Raw genomic sequence first — 18,413 nt, forward strand, 5'->3', positions numbered from 1 at the left:
CTCCCGTCACGACAGCGTCCCTTTGATGATTGCAGCCTTGCGCCTTGCCCCATCGAGCGAGCTTGGCGCCTGAGCTTAAACAGCGAGGCGGAGTTGGACCGTGGTTGCCTCTCTCACCCTCACAGCGCGCAAACGTGGAAGCAAAACGCCTGCGCCTATATAATCACTGCCCACCCGAGCCCCAGACGCTCTTCCCACACACATTCTCCATCAACTCTCAACGCAACGGCCGATCAACATCTGCCGCTCAACTCCATTACAGCTTACCCCACTTCTACAACCACCTACAATACCAACCTAAGCTATCGCAATGGCTACTACCAACTCTGAAGGCGTCAAGATGATCAACATCACCACCTCCGATGGCATCCAAATGGACGTCGAGCGCCCGGTCGCCGAGCGCTCCATCCTGATCAAGAACTTGCTCGAGGATCTCGGTGGTGAATCCTCAGAGTCCATCCCCATTCCCAACGTATGTACTCACCTTCCCACCCCTACCAAGAACAGCCACTAACATGTCGCAGGTCAACGAGGCCGTCATGAAGAAGGTCATCGAGTGGTGCGGCCACCACAAGAACGACCCGCCCGCCACCCAGGACGACGACTCCGACTCGCGCAAGAAGTCCACCGACATCGACGAGTGGGACCAAAAGTTCATGCAGGTCGACCAGGAGATGCTGTTCGAGATCATCCTCGCCGCCAACTACCTCGACATCAAGGCTCTTCTCGACGTCGGCTGCAAGACCGTCGCGAACATGATCAAGGGCAAGTCCCCCGACGAGATCCGCAAGACGTTCAACATCCAGAACGACTTTACCCCCGAGGAGGAGGAGCAGATCCGCCGCGAGAACGAGTGGGCCGAGGACCGCTAAATGCGCGCACCTGGGTACGCTTGACCTCTTTACCTCCACATCGCATTGGTCAACGGACCGCGGACAAATACGGACCGGCCGGTGCATATGTTGAAGGGTTTCGTCTCCGGCGCAGCGGAGTTCATGGTTGTGGTATTTTTCAAAGCGCATGATGCTGTGATCGTCCTTGTATTGGGCACCAGCAGGTTATGGAATTACGGTGGCTTACTGTACGTTGCATTCGATACGCCCGTTTGTGAACTATGGCAGGTAGCTCAATCAAAACGTTAAATCACTTCTCCCCATCTTTTACCTTTTGTGACTCCGCATGTAACCTCGGCTTTCCGTATGACGTGATCTGCAAGTTGTGGAAAGTACTCGCTCGGCTCTTCTACGTCACCGCGATACACCGTGATATATGCAATTTGATAGTGAAGAAGATTCATGTTGAACTGATGGTCATTCCGAGTTGAGCTTATTCTTCTATACATTTTCATAACCCATGCCCGAGCTAAATCTCCAAAACGCCAATATCAACTGCAGACGCCTTCAGTAGGTGTCTCTCGCTACAAGGTCGCATATCTACCACCCCCTCTTAGCGAGCTTCTCGTCCTCGCCCATGCTACCACAGTTGATACCAACCATAGCCTCGCCCAGATCCATGCTAACCTCCATAAGCACCTTGGGGTCCTTGTAATGCGTAACCGCCTGCACAATAGCCTTAGCCCGCTTGGCCGCATCCCCAGACTTGAAGATACCCGAGCCAACGAAAACACCATCACAGCCCAACTGCATCATCAACGCGGCATCAGCGGGCGTCGCAACACCGCCCGCCGCAAAGTTGACAACAGGCAGACGGCCCAGCTTAGCCGTCTCCTTGAGCAGCGCGTAGTCGACCTGCAGCTCCTTTGCGTACGAGTACAGTTCCTCGTCCGACATGCTCTTTGCGCGCGCAATCTCGCTGTTTACAGTGCGCATGTGGCGCACGGCTTCGATGACGTCGCCCGTGCCGGCTTCGCCTTTTGTTCGGATCATGGCGGCGCCTTCGGAGATGCGGCGGAGGGCTTCGCCGAGGCCGCGGCAGCCGCACACGAAGGGGATGCGGAAGGGGTGCTTGGAGACGTGGTGGATGGCGTCGGCGGGGGTCAGGACTTCGGATTCGTCAATGTAGTCTACGCCTAGGGCTTCGAGGATCTGGAGTGTCGGTGTTAGCAGATGATTTCGTGGGTTTGGGAAGGTGCTGGGTGTACCTGGCATTCGACGAAATGGCCAATTCGCGCCTTGGCCATGACGGGGATGGTTACTGTGTCCATGATCTCCTTGATCATCTTGGGGTCGCTCATGCGGGCTACGCCACCCTGGGATCGAATGTCGGCGGGGACGCGCTCCAGAGCCATGACGGCTGATGCACCGGCTTCTTCTGCTATCCGTGCCTATGAGGAGACATTGGTTAGCAATTGGTCGCGTTACCCAGAGCACCGCGTAGTGAGCTTGGAGAAGACGAAACTTACTTGCTCGGCGTTGACAACGTCCATAATGACTCCGCCCTTCAGCATGCGTGCCAGACCGGCCTTGACGGCAAAGTTGTTCTCACCATCCTGTGCGCCGTGGCCGTTTGTGGTGGGGAGTTCAGTTGCCATTGTGAAGTATCGTGAGATCTGATCGGAGGTAATCGAGTAGATGTCGGCGGTAAGGCAAAAGTAAAGTAAGATCGGGTCAATTAGTATTGTAGTAGAGCAAGGTACTTTCACAGACGATGAGGTATTAAAGTCTAAGGGGAGGAAAATAAGGTAAGATCGTGAGTCAAAGTCGTCCGCGATGTATTACCTGTACATGTACCCGCGGAATCGCAATAATTTTTTGCCTTTCTAAGGTCCCTCCATCCCGCCTTCGCAGCTCGGAGGTTGCCCCGCCATGTTCCGCGGCGGCGTAGGGACATCTAGACCCCGCTATGCGCCCTTTGACACACGCGATGTGTATGCGCCAATCAGCCGTCGGGAAAGTGCGATCCATGGCCGTGAATTGCCGTCGGCTTAGTCAGAGGATTTGAATGGTTTCATTTGGTTATGTAGTGCTGTCGCTGAGAATGGTACAAGCTGTCCCGTCATCTGATGTAATTTCGGGCCGAGTGGGGCAGTAGCCGGCCCTGGACCCTGATAGACGGTGGAAACGCCAGGCTCCATGCATGTCGCCGTATACACCACTAACGCTGTAAGTATGCCAATGCCGTGCCAATACCGAAGACTACCTTGCGATGCATAAAAGCGCTGTTCAGAATGCTGGCACCCTAGTTCTCTAGTACGGTGCTGTCTCCCGCTTCAACCACTCCAATGTCAAAGAGTCATTCTCGAAGAATTTGCTCGTCTTCTCATAGACCTCCTTGTGGTATTCGTTGATGAAGCTCTTCTCGTCTTCTGTAAGCAAGCTCATGTCGACAAGGTTCCTGCAGTGTGGAGTCATCGTAACATGCTCGAATCCCAAGAACGGCTTGTCACCGAACTTGTGCTTCGTCTCGACTTCTCGGACCATGACCATGTTCTCGATGCGGATGCCGAACTTGCCATCTTCGTAGTATCCAGGCTCGTCAGATACCACATTCCCTACAGCCAAGGAGACTTCAGAATATTGAACCCTAGTGCCAATTCCGATAGGACCCTCGTGTACGTTGAGGAACGAGCCCACGCCGTGTCCAGTGCCGTGACGGTAGTCGAGACCTTCCTGCCATAGGAACTGGCGAGCCAGACTATCTAATGCGAAGCCTGTCGTACCCTTGGGGAACCTGACGCGCTCGAGAGCCATGTTGCCCTTGAGCACAAGCGTATATGCGGTACGTTCCATCTCGGTCGGCTCCGTGAAATGCATGGTCCTCGTTGTGTCTGTAGTACCATCTCGATATTGCGCTCCAGAATCGCAGAGGTAGATAGCTTTGGGGTCGATGACCGAGCACTCACCCTTCTCCGGCTTGTAGTGGATAACAGCTGCATTCGGCCCCGTCGACGAAATGGTGTCGAAAGAAAGACCCATGAACATGTCGTGCTTCTTACGAATCTCCTCGAGCTTGTCGGCACCGTCAACTTCATCAAGTGTGGCCTTCTTGTTGATGAGTTGGTCCTCCAACCAAGCGAAGTACTCGCTCAGCGCAGCCCCATCACGGATGTGGCATTGACGCATACCCTCCAGTTCGACTTCATTCTTGACTGCCTTTGCATCTCCAACCGGACTACGGGTTTCTTCAACCTTGTCGTCCCCGCCAAGGGCCTTGTTCAGGGCCCACGATGCTCGGTTGGAAGTCAGGAACTTCTTCTGTATCTCGGTCTTATCCATGGCCTCGAACAGCTCCTTGCTCAGCGATGTGACATCTCCAAATATAGCCTCGTATGGTCGGATCGTAACCTTGTCGCCCAAGTGCTTCTTAACATCCTCGGGGAGCTTGCTCTCGTCGACATATAGGGTGGCTGCGGTGGACGTGACGACGGCGTAGGAGAAGAATACGGGGTTGTAGGGAATGCTGCATGTTGTCAGTGACATACGCTGATTGGGAGAGAATGCTCATACTCGCTGCCGCGGAGGTTGAAAAGCCATGCGACCTCGTCGAGCATGGATACGACGAAGCCCAGGCTCTTCCGCTTCTCAAGTTCCTTGCGCAGGTCCTCAATCTTGTCTTCGAAGCTCTTTCCAGAGTATTTCTCAGGCTGCACAATGACCTTCTCACTCGGTCGGGCTGGCCTTTTGTCTCCCCATACGAGGTCGATCAGGTTCTCGTCAATGGCCTTGTACTCGCCGCCCTTCTTCTTGATCTTGTCGGCAAGCTTGCGGGCGTCTGCTGCAGTGACGACGCTGGGGTCTACACCTACGACCTTGCCTCCCTCGGCCTGGTCTGCGGTCCACTCCTGGATGGTAGGTACATCCTGTATGCCTTGCTTCAGCAGCTCCCAGTTGCTGTCCAGCTGCTTCTCGGCCTGGTTGAAGTAGCGTCCGTCGGTGGAGAGGGCGGCCTTGTCGTGGGTGACGACTGCATAGCCAGCGGAGCCAGTAAAGCCACTGATGTATTCTGAGTGGTGTCAATGGATGCGCTGCGATAGGTAGCGGGGGCCTGACCTCGTCGCGCGTCACATGGGGCGATGTACTCGCTCTGGTGGCTGTCTTCAGACGGGACCACTACTATGCGTCAGCTATATGTCATCACATGTCTGCACGGGCACGCCTACTGTAGATGTCGACATTGCGCTCCTTCATGAGCTTGCGGAGGTCCGCCAGTCGCTTGGTCGTGTCTACCTTGGACATGTCGATGGCACGCAGGGCAGCAGAAGCGTGGAAGGGTCTGGCTCGGAAAGATGGCGTCCTTGCGGCTACATATGCAGCAGCTGTCGCGTGGGAGCGCCCAAGAAAACGCGGGAGGAGCATATAGGGTATGCCACGGTCTCGCGCCTACGATCGGGACATGCACAACACCCCGCCGTGCCCGCCCACACCACAGCGACAACGCCGCAGCCAGTCCCGCACTAAGCGCAATCGCCAGGGCTCCAATCAAGCCTTGCCAAGCGCAAGAGCCCTCACCCCCAGGCACCGTAGGGAGGCGCATCTGTATTTATTGCAACACCAGGTCCCCGACGTTGGACAGTCACTAACATGAGCTTCCGTCGCCGTAGTCTGCTTCCAGTTTTGCCCCACCATACGCGCAGGTAGAGGCAACCTCGCGCAGCCTCACCCAACCCCCGGCCCTGCACCTTGATATTTCGGCACAGCCTAGAACCGCCATCCCTAACAATCTCGAAATACGACGGGCTATGTCTATCGTCTAGGGGGCCAATCGCAGTCACCATCGCACTCGATTTTGTGTACCCTCTTTTCGCGCCTTCCACATCTCACGTCGCACCTTCCTGCTTTCGGTAACGTCTGACCTGGTTCCTGGAACCCTGACATCTGGCAGCAAAACTGACAGCAGTCCGTAGTGCAAAGTCTCTTGAGAGAGCTCAGCATGGCGAGCAACGGGGCCTTTCCTCTGCCTTACGAGGAGATTGAACGCCTAGTAAAGTCCATCTACGAACCCGGCCAAGCAAAGAAGATCGCCGAAACCGAGGCCACCCTTCGCGTTCTTCAACGCTCTCCCCAAGGCTGGGAAATTGCAGATGCCCTCTTGAAGAGCGACAACGAGCAGGTTCGCTTCTTCGGTGCCCTGACTCTCACCGTCAAGCTCAACGCCGACTCGGCTGAACTAAGCGAAGAGGAATCCGAGCAACTGCTTTCAACACTTATTCATCACCTTGTCTCACGCCCTAGCTCATCCATCGCCACCCGGAAAGTCAGCTCGACCTTGGCACAGTACTTCTCAAAGCCCATTTCCGTATGGACCCACTGCATCAGGAGTCTTGCCGCATCGTTTGCCGCCCAGCGTCCAGTCCTAGACGAGGCTTTGAAAGAACATCCTTCAACATGGGATCTCCTTCCGCAATTCTCCGATGAGCAACTTCTAGTTATGCTTGACTTTGCCATGAGCTTAGCAGATGAAGCCAAGAAGCCGTCTAACACCCCAGACCGGAAGTCACAAGAGCGGATGGTAGCAAACGTAGAGAGCGTTGAGATTCTTCTCCACGTTTCATTCGGTCGTGGCATTAAATGGCTGTCAATCTCCATCGACGACCCCAACTACGCACAATCAGTGCAGCAAGGCGAGAAGATTTGCATCGCCGCTCTCAAGTGCTTTACCGGGTGGATCTTCTACGCCCAATCCGAGTTCAAAGACGACCTCGAGAAGCTCCAACACCTCCGGTCAGTGAATGAGCTCGCACTGACGTGTCTGGAGTATCATGTTGAAGATGCCATGGAACTAGTAGCTGAGATCCTTGAGAACTACCCTACTTTCTTTGAAGCAAAACATCAAGAAATGCTCTGGTCGGCAATCTCAGGTCCATGGGGCATGGAGATACTCAATAACTCTGACGCTGAAACCGTTTCCCTCGCCCGGATCATTGTCGCCTACGGACAGATTCTGCTTGAAACCAAGGTTATCTACACGCAGCCAGAAAGCACACATCACCAGCAGGTCATGTCCTTCTTGCATAATCTTCTCAAATACCCAGACCCGGTAGGCGCTGAAGACGAGATTGCACCTGTGGTGCTCGACTTCTGGAGCAATTATGTCAGCGCTATCGCCGAAGAAACCTTCTTGTATGCCGCTGGAGAGCAAGTGCCCGACTGGATGAATACTGCGAAGACCAATGTTCTCCAAGCAGTTTCTGAGCTCGTACAGAAGATCATCTATCCACCTGCTGATGTCACCGAATCATGGGATTCGGACGCAAGGAAGACGTTCAAGGTCTTCCGCATTGACGTCCGAGATATCATCATGGAGGCATACGACCCGTTACGTGACGTGCTCACTGACCAGTTTGTCGATTTCGCCTTACGCGGACTAGGTGCAGGTGACTGGTTAGAGCTCGAGACTGGACTGTTTGGTCTGATCGCCATCGCCGACGCTCTAACTCAAAATTCCGACAATCGTCTAACCCGACTGTTCGAGCAACCATTGTTCGCAACCATATCCAGCACTCCTGGTGTGCCGGCTATCACCCGAAGGACCGCTGTGGAACTTGTCGCCGCCTTGAACCACTTCTTCCTCCGAAACCCGCAGTTCCTCCCTCAAGTTCTTCCGTTCCTGCTCACAGCTCTTGCTCAGCCAGCTATCGCTCACGGCGCTGCCAAGTCTTTTGCTTCACTTTGCTCCGAGTGCCGGAAGTCCTTGATAGGGGAGCTGCCTTCATTCTTCCAAATGTACGAACAGTTCCTAACGTATGCCACTGCTGAGGAGTTCACCAAGAGTATGGTCTTGAAGGGAATCGCCGCTATAGTACAAGCTCAAGATACAGAAGAGAAGCAGTTCGAGGGTGTACGGCAGCTCTTCCAATACATCACACGCGATGCCATGCAGTCAATCAACATCACCAAAGAAGGAGGCGACGCAGAAGAAGGCCAAGTGCTGGCCCTGACTACTTTGAAGTGTCTTGCAAGCGTTGGAAAGGCAATGCAAGCATCGGACGAAGAAGTAGTGGACTTGGAATCCGACAAGGAGCCTTCAGTGTTCTGGTTGCAAGGTCCAGGCAAAGAGATCCAGAACCAGGTCATAAATCTTGTCAATTATATGACCCAGGTATTTCCTGGAAATGATGAGATTATCGAAGCGGCGTGCTGTGTTCTCCGCACAGGTTTTAAGGAAACCGTGTCGGGTCCATTCGTACTACCTCATTCTGCTGCGATCGACTTCATTACGAAGACCACTGTGCAGACACCGAGACTGCCATTCGTCTTGGAGACAGCATGCTGCTGGATCTCATCGCATAAGCATCACCAACCGGAAGGCTTCCAGGCTCAGGCCCAGCGATTACTCCAACACGACCTCAGCATCATGCGGGCACTGCAACATCCACGCAACGACCCGGAAATCGCTGTCGGCTGTATAGAACTGGTCCAGAACTTTATCAACACTGATCCGCGTATCATGACTCAAGAATCACCCGAGAATCTATCGGGCATGTTCGGCTTCACGGTTGAGTCCATCAAGTCGCCTGAAGTCCTACCAAAACGCGCGGCTGCTAAGCTGTGGAAAGACATATTCGAGCTTGCAGGCAACACGAATAGCCCTCACCAGGCTACAACGCAGGAGATTGTGGCGCACTTCGGTCCGACAGTGACGCTTGCACTTATGGCCAACGTATGCGGAGAGGTGGACTTTACGAGTTTAGAGCACATTGTCGCACCTCTGCGAGCTTTAATTCGAGCCGACAAGAACTCTAGGGCATACATCACAAATGCGCTAGCAGAGCAGCCGCTTTTGCAGCGGTTCCAGCAGGATCAAAGTGTTCAAGATCTGGTGCGCAAGCTCATCGAGAGCATGACCAGGTAAGTTTAGCTCGTGATTTGGATTTCTGTATTTTGGTACTGACATACACACAGAAACGCAAGAAATGGCGCAGCCTTCAAAGACAGCGTGAAAGCTTTCTGGCAGACGTGCAAGCAACTGCAAATGCAACTACAGCCCCAAACAATGAACCCAGCACATCGATTCGCCCATGGATTCCCACAGCCCAATGCATACTGAAAGAATACGCATCGTCCAGCAACTTAAAACTCGGCGAATGCGGCCATTGCGAACGTTAGGCCGAAAGACAACTTGAAGGCAACGTTGTCGCGGACTAGTGACCGGACATTCATCGACTTTACCCGGCGCTCCAGGAATGAGTACGGAATGACGTGGATACCTCGCGACTCGATGAACTATCATCTGTCAGTTTCATCTTCTTCGAGACCACAAGCATAATGATCGGTAGCGTGTCTTGCATATACCACATAGATATCCCCAAATGCATGCGGCGTACCCATCCATGTATCCTAGATTCCAATCGAAACTTCACAAACAAAACTGTCGACTTACCTGCAAAGCAAAGATCCCCAGCCCAATCAGTACAGCCAATGGCTTGCTGAACACGCTGATTCCTAGTCCTCCAATCACCCCCAGAATGCTTCCCATGCTGATTTGACGAACTGCCTGCGGGTTCATGGCACCTGACTGAGTGATGACTGGTGTTCTCGCTTCATTTGTGTAGTTGTTTGTGAGGTCATTTTTGATCTTGGTGATTGGGTCCGGACCATCACATCGTATGCGTTGCGCATTTCGGAACTGGTACGCTAGTAAAGGCGTCGACAAGATGAGTGGCGTGCTGAGCATCAAGCCCCTACGAAGGCCAGGAAGTAAGAAGGACATGTTGGTCGCCGGAGAGGATGAGCTCGGAGTGTGTGGAAGGTGTTGCTGCTGGAGGTATGCGGAGAGCTGCTTTTCGAAAGTTCGGTCGGATCTCGGGAAACGCGTGGCTGAGCGGAGGCAACAGATCGGGAGGAAGGTACGTCGAATCGGGGTGCACACAGGCAGGCTCGTCCTTGCTAAGCCAGTAAGTCCCAATGGCGTTGGATACATGAATGCTTGCTCGGAGCAAATGCTGACAATGAGGAAGCTCACATCCGAGGTAGTGATGTCATTGGCTCCATGGCGTTCCCCACTAAGGCCTTTGGGGTTAGAGCTCGGACCCTGAGTTCTGAGAGCCTCAAACGTAACGTCGCGTCTTGCGACACCATGTTGGACGCGTCAAATTTCCCATCTGGCATTGGACTTGCTCGTCATGCTATGAGCGTGTCCTGAACTTTCAATCAACTAATACGCACATTGATAGGTCATCATGGCGCTTCGAACGGTTCTTCTCACGGTTGCCAATCTCCTCATCCCGGTCGCGATACTGGTCTTCGCGACAGGCTTCTTCCCGTACAAACCTTTTATGCCCGAATTAGCGGAGTATGAAGAGCTTGCGTGGTCTGAGAAGATGGGAGAGGATTGGCAGAAGCCACCCGCGGCACCGTTTGACAAGCTCATCTTCATGGTTGTTGATGCGCTGAGGAGCGACTTCGCGTACGGAGAGGAAAGCGGCATGACTTTCGTGCAGAGGTATGGCACTCCTTGAACGATTGCGCACGCGCAATTGAACTGACTATTACCTAGTCTGATACGAGACGGAACCGCGCTTCCGTTCACAGCTCACGCTACCTCTCCCACGATCACCATGCCCCGCGTCAAAGCCATTACGACAGGCTCCATACCCTCCTTCGTAGACGTAATCCTAAACTTCGCCGAATCAGACACGACGTCCACCCTCGCGACGCAAGACACCTGGCTCGCGCAGATCAAGGCGAAGGACTATGATAATGGGAAAGGAAAGCTGATAATGTACGGCGATGACACCTGGCTGAAGCTCTTCCCGAACGTGTTTGAGCGCGCCGATGGCACAAGCAGCTTCTTTGTATCGGTCAGTCACAAGCTCTCCGCTGTATGTAGGAGTAATAGATTGTTGATTCTCAAGTGCAGGATTTCACAGAGGTTGACAATAATGTGACGAGGCATGTTCCTAATGAGTTGCTGAACAGTGACTGGAATGCTATGATTATGCATTATCTGGGCTTGGATCATATCGGGCATAAGGCTGGTCCTAAGAGGTGCACTGCTCTGGTCCCTCACTTGAGTAGCGGCACAATGCTAATTTATCTACAGTCCTAATATGGTCCCTAAGCAAGTTGAGATGGATGGCATCGTTCGCGACATATACGCAGCCATCGAGAACGAAGATCACCTCTCCAACACTCTCCTCGTACTCTGCGGCGATCACGGCATGAACGATGGCGGCAACCACGGTGGCTCATCGCCAGGCGAGACCTCTCCCGCACTCGTCTTCATGAGCCCGAAGCTGAGCAAAGTCACTGAAGCGGCTGACAAGCGGAGTCCCATCAAACCGAAGAACGAAGGAGAGTTCGAGTACTACCGCTTGGTTGAACAGAGCGACATTGCCCCGACACTTGCAGGTCTGCTTGGATTCCCTGTTCCGCAGAACAATCTCGGTGTTTTCTTGAAGGAGTTCCTAGGATTCTGGGATAATCCGTCGGACCGCATGCGACTTCTCTACCGCAATGCTAAGCAGATGAAGAAGATCGTCGAAGCCAAGTACACCAGCCTACGATTCGATGAGCGGCCATTGACGGAAGGCGATCTGGGGTTCGCATGCTTCAAACCTGGGGAAAGCCGCTCGCATCTATCTGACGGCCAGTTGCTAGCATGCCTCTGGCAATCGGCTGTCGGTGCGATCAGCGGCGGTGTCGACTTCCAAGAAAACGCCTACGAATTCATGCACGAAGCCCAGGAGATGATGTCCAGCACAGCCTCAAACTACAACGTCGCTCGCCTCTTCCTCGGAACCGGTCTAGCTTTCCTCATCTGCGCGCTGAGCTATTCCACACTCCCTGCTTTCCGACCTGCCACGCCAGCTGGCATCTACTACGGCTTCGCCCTCGTACTGTACGCTGTCCTCATGTTCGCATCCTCATATGTGGAAGAAGAGCACAATTTCTGGTACTGGGCCACGTCCGGCTGGTTCCTAGGCCTCTTCTTCAACAACATGCGGAAGGAATGGTACAACAATTGGATCTTCCATCCTGCCATCATGGCACTGGCCATACACAGGATTATCAGACGATGGAACCAGACTGGGCAGAAGTACGCTGGCGCCGACGACATCGTTAATAGCGGCCTCTTCCACGGTAACTCGTCCGTCATACTCTGGATTCTTATCGGCGCTACGTACATGGATGTCACCATCCGTATAGCCAGACATGTTGCGCGTTCTATTGCAACCTTCGACGGCGAACAGAAGATGCACAGTGTGGAGATTGAGTCCACGGATCAGAATCGCATGTTTGGAACTATTGCCGTTCTACCACTCTGCGGCACGGCGTTGATCTTCAAACTCGCCTTTACCGTCAAAGATGCACCCGAGATGACCTACGGCCTTAGCGCAGGCTTGGTAGAGATGGTCGAAACGTTGGAACTCGTAGGTCTTGCGCGCATGGTTTTCGGAGGTTTACTTCTAAGCGGAGTCTGGATTACCTTCGCAGAATGGACACGCTCACAGCGGAGAAAGAGACGAGGAAAGCAAGGCAACGGCGGTACGTCCTCCCCCTCACATGTGCAGTTGTTGAAGAACTTACTGACAGCACCCCAGAACTCGCTGTCGCCTTCTTCGACCTCACAACGCTCTTCCTGCTCACGCAGACAAAAGCACAAAACATACCCCTCTACTTCCTCTTCCGCCTCCAATACTTCTTCCTCAGTAAGCCACCCCATCTTCCCTCCACACCACCCAACAACCCCATCTACCCAGACATCACGCGCTAACCCCCAACCCCACACAGCCCTGCTGGACCTCACCCCCACAGCCGCAACCCTGACAACCCTCCTCCTAACCCAAACCTCCTTCTTCGCCCTCGGAAACAGCAACTCCATCTCCTCCATCGACCTCTCGAACTCGTACAACGGTATCTCGGGTTACAACGTGCTCGCAGTCGGTGTACTGGTGTTCCTGTCGAACTGGGCGGGACCTGTGTATTGGTCTTTGGCGGGTATCCTTCTGCTGGGTTCGCACGGTCGCACGCAACGCTATATTGATACTAGCGAGCTGCATGTGGCGGATTGGGTGGCGAAGGAAAGGGAGTGGTTGAATGAGCTGGCAAGGAAGGAGGAGAAGGGGAGGGAGACGAGGAAGGAGGGGAAGGAGTGGGTGGGGCATGTTGCTTTGTTGACGTTCTGGACGGGGGGTATGTTGGGCGCTGTTATGCTGGCTTGTACGGTGTTGAGGCAGCATCTTTTCATTTGGACGGTGTTTAGTCCCAAGTTCTTGTTCGCCATGGCTTGGGGGATCGCGTGGCATGGTGGTGTCACGCTGGGGCTTGGGGGTCTGGTTTGGTGGTTGGGAAGTTGGTAGTATGATTGTTCAGTTATCAATGTGGTCGGGCGCCTACATCAGCGCAACGGTTTACTCTTGAGGGCTTCCTGGCTCATTGTCGTCTTCCCACTCATCATCGTTCTCCTCCCCGTCGTTATCTTCACCCTCGTCTTCTCCAGGCTCCACTCTCTCCTCACTTCCCGGCCTCACCGTCCATCCAAGCGGACTCTGCACTTCCTCTTCCTCTCTTCGCTTCTCTTTTGCTTTCCTTGATTCTGATCTGTGTCTCCTGTCATCCTCGCTCCACCTAATGCCCACCCTGTGACGCGCTCTCTGCCAAGCCTTCCTCGCCTGTTCTACGTAATCCGCCTTGTCCTTGAAATACATAAGGTTGAAGTTGACTCCAAACTCCGAAAATTCGCGTGGATCGTATTGGGATAAGTCCAATTTAAGCTTCTCGCCACAGTATGCGCATTTTGTTTCCGAAACACCTGAGGGTTCGTATGCGGGAATACGAACTGGGCCGGTTGGTCTGACGCTGGTATTAGTATTGTAGTCTCCAACCCAAATTTGGGGTTGCTGTCTGACGTGGGAAAAGTGTACATACGCGGTAGATGGCCCAGCTGCACCTAGGCGCGGATCGTCGGGATCAGTAGTTGTTGCTGTCGTTTCGGCTCCCCTCTCATTGAGTCGACCGCAATACTCGCATCGCCACCTATCCTGCATTTTCCCGGCCTCTGCGCTAGAGATCTTCCGTTCACTGGGCTCCTTCTTCAGGTACGCGTCCTCACGCCATGTATCCGCCACAGGGTTGCGGGGTATACCGTGGCCTCGTTTCTGGGTAGGTGAGTCCGGGTCGTGGTAGTCCGGCAGTGAGGACTTTGGAGATCGCGCCCTATCATGGCTGGGGTCGTGCTCGATTTGATCCGGGAGCGTGGAGCTGCGTCTCGGGGGCGGGGGAGTGGGTTGGCGTGGTTGAGTGGATGTGAGTTCGGTGGGTGTCATGGCGGCGAGCCCGGATGAGATTGATGACGTACGCCGGCGCGTGTTGGCGCTGTAGATATAGATTAGCCGTCATGTTGAGCCAATAGGTGAGTGAAATGGATGGAAGACTGCTGGGGATGGCCAGATACTTACGCAGCGCTCTCTACTTCATCCACGCTCCTGCGCGGGAACTGTTGGTCACTGGTGCTGGTCTCATCATCTCCATCGCTGCGAGACGGATACATTAGCGGCATGTAAGCAAAAGAAAACCCAACATTGGGTCTCGCAGACTATATGAAGGACTTCAAGGTCACTCACCTCGCCTCGCCGTCTATGTCGTCGTCTGAGCCCTCTGATGAATCGACCCAGTCGTCGGAGTTCGCATCGCTCATGATGGCGTACTTCGCGGAGCGGGTTGTAGAAAGGAGGACTGTGAGAGCGCAATTGCGAGTAAGTCATGTTGGGTGGTGTGGTTCGCGACTGCCAGCGGACATGCCGCACGGTTGTTGTTGTTTCGGTGTCGTGCCTGCTTGGGTTGTGGTGTATGAGAAGGTGCAATACAGCTAATAGGAAACAATGCTCAAAGTTTACCCTGAAGGCGACGTCGTACTCTACGTTGCAATCGGGACAACATGGCGACGCACACATGTTGGGCTACGCAACATGACCGACTCATTATCAAGCCCATCGACAGTGATCTCGTAGGCTTCTCGGTATATAACATCCTACCACCAACGTAACGATGACATCAAAAATCCGCAACGATGACATCCCAAAATCTATGACGGAGGATAGCAGTACGAATAACACTCAAGCGAACATGTGTAGAATAATGATAAGGAACAGGGCAGCTCGGACACGTAGGAATATGACGACGATTCTGCCAAATTATACATTCAAATCTGATGGCTAGCTACGTCTACACGGGTAAACACAATGGGCGCGCTTTGAGCACCTTAGACCGCATCGTCATGCCTTCGTAATAAGCTAGTACTGCTCAACCGCACGTAGTTTTGACTCTGACTGTCTCTGCTCCGCTTCGTTAGCTGATCAAAACTCATCGTCCCGTCGTCTGCGTTCATGGCTCCGGGCCGGTCGTTTATGGCTCCGGGCAGGTCGTTCATGTACATCTTCCATTACTTCGTCCTCCTCAGCCTCCTCATCATCCGGTGGGTGACGATTAGCACCCGCCGCACCTGCATTCGCGCCGCCTCCGCCTCCGCCTCCGCCCCAATTGAGAGGGTTGAGCATGCCTCCGAAAGCAACAGCTGGTGGCGGTGGTGCGGCTATTACAAGAGGAGCGTGGGCGGGTGCGTGTGCGGGAGCTTCTACTGGTGCATCGAGACGAGCGTCTGCTTCGGCGATAAGACGGTTGATCTGTGCAAGAGTCAAGTCTTCAGGAAGCCAATTGCCGGGATCGACAGCAACGTGAGCCCGCGCGTGTGGGCAGTCGTCGAGATGCCGGATGTCTTTGGTGTACTCAACGAGACACACCCAGCAGAAGTTGTGGCCACATTGCTCGCCTAGAATGTACATTAGTATCGCATATTTCGGCTTGTTCTTGGGCTTATTCGGGACTTACACGTCATATGATCGCATCCACCGTGCTTCTGGATGTTCATACCGCATTTCGGGCATGGCTTGGCTCCCATAGTCTTGACAGCCCTCTTGGACAAGTCGTCCTCCGCCTTCTTCGCCTGGTCACACCCGCCTTTCCCATGCGACGTCCATGGGCGATTGCACTTAAAGCAAATTTCGTGTTCGCAGTAGGGGCAGGCGACCCGCTGCTTGCTGCTTTTGGTGTTTTTGCAGTCTTCGATGGAGAAGTATCGACCGCACTTGGCAGAAAGGCAGGCTATGTAGGATTCGCCACTGGACAGAGCATGCTTCGTGACGGCTTTATCGTAGCTGGAATATGTTAGCGTATTGATCAATGGTGTTGTTGGTGAATGACTTACTCTTCGAAAGCTGCCTTACTAACTATGGCCTGAAGAGCTGCATAGTCTAACAAGTAGTCGCATTTGCTGACCGGACAACTCAGCTCTGCGTCTTTAAGCTGACGATTGGCGACCTTTGTCTTGAGCATCTTTGCGACACATAAGTTGCAGATAGTCTGAAGATGTTCGCAAGCATCACTAGGGGCCTTGAAGGATCTAGACGTGTCCTTGGTTGTTGCGCAGATTGAGCACTCTTGCTTCTTCGGTCGCTCTTTTTCCTTCGGTTTCGGAAGCTTCTTGCGTGTCTTCGGCTCTGCTTTTGGTTTAACAACAGCACCAGCCTTGACACGAGCGACAGCTTTGGAGTCCTTCTCAAGAGAGGCCTCTGGTGCTTCAGGTGAGATAGCTCTAGTTTTCTTGCGAACAGGAAGCTTACGACCGCGCTTTCTGCCGGATGTGGCAGGAGCAGGCGAGGTTCGGGAGCCGGCTTCGGGCTCTGGGGTTTCTTCGATACGAACAGGGTTATTACGGGTACCTATCGGGCCAGAGGGCTCAGCATAGTTGACACGGCGGTCCGGCCTAGCTCGTAGTCGGGTTGAAGGGGCCATTTTAGCTGTTAGTTAATGCTAGCGGTGGTTAGTATATGATGCAGTGCCAAATATACGGTTAGAAGGTTCTCTTATACGCCCCATAGCGTGTTCCCGAACCCCGCAGTAAAGTCAAGAACCTTTCTAGGCTACTGTAACGGTAGAGCATGTATAAGTTAATAACAAACGGGCAATGAAGCAATGTCGGTCTCGGCGAGTGCGCAAACGCACGTTTACCTCGGTTGGTAGAAGAAAGTCGTAACCGATGTTTCAATAGTGAGAGAGGTCGCAACGTTGGGTGGTTGAGAAGGAAGGATATGGGATGGAAGGCCGATAGAACACTGGTAAAGGTCCATCTCTGTTCGGGCACTTAAACCATCACGGTCGACGCGAAGACCATCGTGAAAAGGCATCTCGTAACCATTCGTATACTGCCATAGTCCAAAGTGTTTCGTCAATTGTCGCCCTTTGAGAAAGAAGCTCCACGTCCACCATTTGGCTATATCGACAGTCTCTCCGTAGTGCGAGCTGGTTGAGAGGGGGTTTTCGGTAGCTAGACTTCTCTACGCATATTGCCAGCGTGTTGCTGGATGGTTTGTGTGAACGCGCAACTTCACGCTACGCCTGACGGAGGTGAAAGGAGGTCGGGGAAGCGCATGACGTAACGATATTAGCGTGCTCGGAACATCCCGACCCGGCAGCACATGGCGGGTCGCGCGATTCTGATCCCACAACACCACCTGGGCATTCGCGCTCTCGCGAGCCACTCGAACCTCGCACGCGTCAATTCGTCGCATATGCCCAGCGCCTGGGTCAAACGAATCGCTCGATACCCGAAACTCGACCGCGCCATAGCACAACCGCCGGGCCTTACGAACGCGTTGACAGACAACACGAAGCCTTTACATTGGCTGTATACACGTGGACAAGACGAACAAGCGCTTGGACAGCCAATTCGTCAATACAAGAGTCGCTCTATCCGTTATACATATGTGCAGGGTGCCTGCTTTGGATCGTACACGGCCATGAAAACCAAGCTGCTGTGGACGTCGGCATTCACTATCTCTCATATCTTGCTCGAAATCCGTCTATTATGTTGAATTGACGCTGATAGTCTCAAACTCAGTACTCCTTTGCAAGCACTCGGTTGTTTCTTTTCGGTCAAAAGACTGTTCGCGTCGCGACTTCTCGGTGCTTTCGTCTTCGACTACCACCTACTCGCACGCGCTCTACCTCTTGTACTGCTTCAATGACGGTGACGGTCTCATAACCCGCAATACTAACGCCTCTGGCACGTCTACCTCGACCTGACAGTTTCCTTCGCTCTTTGACTGTATCAAGGTAGCTGCCCAGCGCGCGAAGTGGCATACATGGACGATGGAGGTTCCAGAAACGCGACCACTTTGTCCCACATCTCCGAGACCAATGATAATCATCTTCTGGGTTGGAGATATAGTGGAAGCCCTGAAGATCTGACGCCACTCTTCAAGGCGGGACTCTATGAGACCGACAAATCCAGCCCCCGCTAGATCAGGCATTGTGTATCCTCCATCATTCACGTCTCGTTCACATCTGATTGAGTCGCCATGTCTTCCCGGTCTCGGCAATTCTGCAAGTATCCCCAACGGAGCCGATAAATCGACGTAGATCTTGCTCGGTGTTGAGATCTTTCCGACGATACTTCCTGCTGATGTTGTAGAAAGACTTCCAGACGTTTTCGGCATGAGTGAAGCTAGACTCTCC

General features: G+C 53.5%; 8 protein-coding genes across 8 annotated transcripts; 3 read left to right on the forward strand and 5 right to left on the reverse strand.

Moving 5' to 3' along the window:
- Positions 1 to 310: 310 nt before the first annotated feature.
- On the forward strand, positions 311 to 872 carry J4E87_005312 (uncharacterized protein; the record flags this gene model as incomplete). The annotated part of the gene is made up of 2 exons (XM_049376925.1): positions 311 to 472; positions 525 to 872. The coding sequence occupies 2 exons, from the start codon at positions 311 to 313 to the stop codon at positions 870 to 872; spliced, it is 510 nt and encodes a 169-aa protein (XP_049233150.1).
- Positions 873 to 1,433: 561 nt separating this feature from the next.
- J4E87_005313 (uncharacterized protein) lies at positions 1,434 to 2,491 on the reverse strand (the record flags this gene model as incomplete). Its single annotated transcript, XM_049376926.1, has 3 exons — positions 1,434 to 2,045; positions 2,102 to 2,284; positions 2,363 to 2,491. The coding sequence occupies 3 exons, from the start codon at positions 2,489 to 2,491 to the stop codon at positions 1,434 to 1,436; spliced, it is 924 nt and encodes a 307-aa protein (XP_049233151.1).
- Positions 2,492 to 3,146: 655 nt separating this feature from the next.
- Positions 3,147 to 5,255, reverse strand: J4E87_005314 (uncharacterized protein; the record flags this gene model as incomplete). The annotated part of the gene is made up of 4 exons (XM_049376927.1): positions 3,147 to 4,359; positions 4,407 to 4,902; positions 4,950 to 5,009; positions 5,060 to 5,255. The coding sequence occupies 4 exons, from the start codon at positions 5,253 to 5,255 to the stop codon at positions 3,147 to 3,149; spliced, it is 1,965 nt and encodes a 654-aa protein (XP_049233152.1).
- Positions 5,256 to 5,829: 574 nt separating this feature from the next.
- J4E87_005315 (uncharacterized protein) lies at positions 5,830 to 8,946 on the forward strand (the record flags this gene model as incomplete). The annotated part of the gene is made up of 2 exons (XM_049376928.1): positions 5,830 to 8,747; positions 8,802 to 8,946. 2 exons carry the CDS (start codon positions 5,830 to 5,832, stop codon positions 8,944 to 8,946), a joined length of 3,063 nt encoding a protein of 1,020 aa, XP_049233153.1.
- Positions 8,947 to 8,969: 23 nt separating this feature from the next.
- On the reverse strand, positions 8,970 to 9,609 carry J4E87_005316 (uncharacterized protein; the record flags this gene model as incomplete). The annotated part of the gene is made up of 2 exons (XM_049376929.1): positions 8,970 to 9,122; positions 9,280 to 9,609. 2 exons carry the CDS (start codon positions 9,607 to 9,609, stop codon positions 8,970 to 8,972), a joined length of 483 nt encoding a protein of 160 aa, XP_049233154.1.
- Positions 9,610 to 10,078: 469 nt separating this feature from the next.
- Positions 10,079 to 12,942, forward strand: J4E87_005317 (uncharacterized protein; the record flags this gene model as incomplete). Its single annotated transcript, XM_049376930.1, has 7 exons — positions 10,079 to 10,341; positions 10,396 to 10,699; positions 10,759 to 10,886; positions 10,942 to 12,386; positions 12,443 to 12,550; positions 12,633 to 12,820; positions 12,892 to 12,942. 7 exons carry the CDS (start codon positions 10,079 to 10,081, stop codon positions 12,940 to 12,942), a joined length of 2,487 nt encoding a protein of 828 aa, XP_049233155.1.
- A 310-nt stretch (positions 12,943 to 13,252) lies between these two features.
- J4E87_005318 (uncharacterized protein) lies at positions 13,253 to 14,794 on the reverse strand (the record flags this gene model as incomplete). Its single annotated transcript, XM_049376931.1, has 5 exons — positions 13,253 to 13,694; positions 13,770 to 14,216; positions 14,300 to 14,374; positions 14,465 to 14,576; positions 14,791 to 14,794. 5 exons carry the CDS (start codon positions 14,792 to 14,794, stop codon positions 13,253 to 13,255), a joined length of 1,080 nt encoding a protein of 359 aa, XP_049233156.1.
- Positions 14,795 to 15,196: 402 nt separating this feature from the next.
- Positions 15,197 to 16,691, reverse strand: J4E87_005319 (uncharacterized protein; the record flags this gene model as incomplete). The annotated part of the gene is made up of 3 exons (XM_049376932.1): positions 15,197 to 15,669; positions 15,729 to 16,054; positions 16,105 to 16,691. The coding sequence occupies 3 exons, from the start codon at positions 16,689 to 16,691 to the stop codon at positions 15,197 to 15,199; spliced, it is 1,386 nt and encodes a 461-aa protein (XP_049233157.1).
- Positions 16,692 to 18,413: the final 1,722 nt, after the last annotated feature.

The sequence above is a fragment of the Alternaria ethzedia genome (assembly GCF_023757985.1).
Source record: "Alternaria ethzedia strain BMP 0044 chromosome Unknown scaffold_11, whole genome shotgun sequence".
In the NCBI taxonomy this organism is placed as follows: domain Eukaryota; kingdom Fungi; phylum Ascomycota; class Dothideomycetes; order Pleosporales; family Pleosporaceae; genus Alternaria; species Alternaria ethzedia.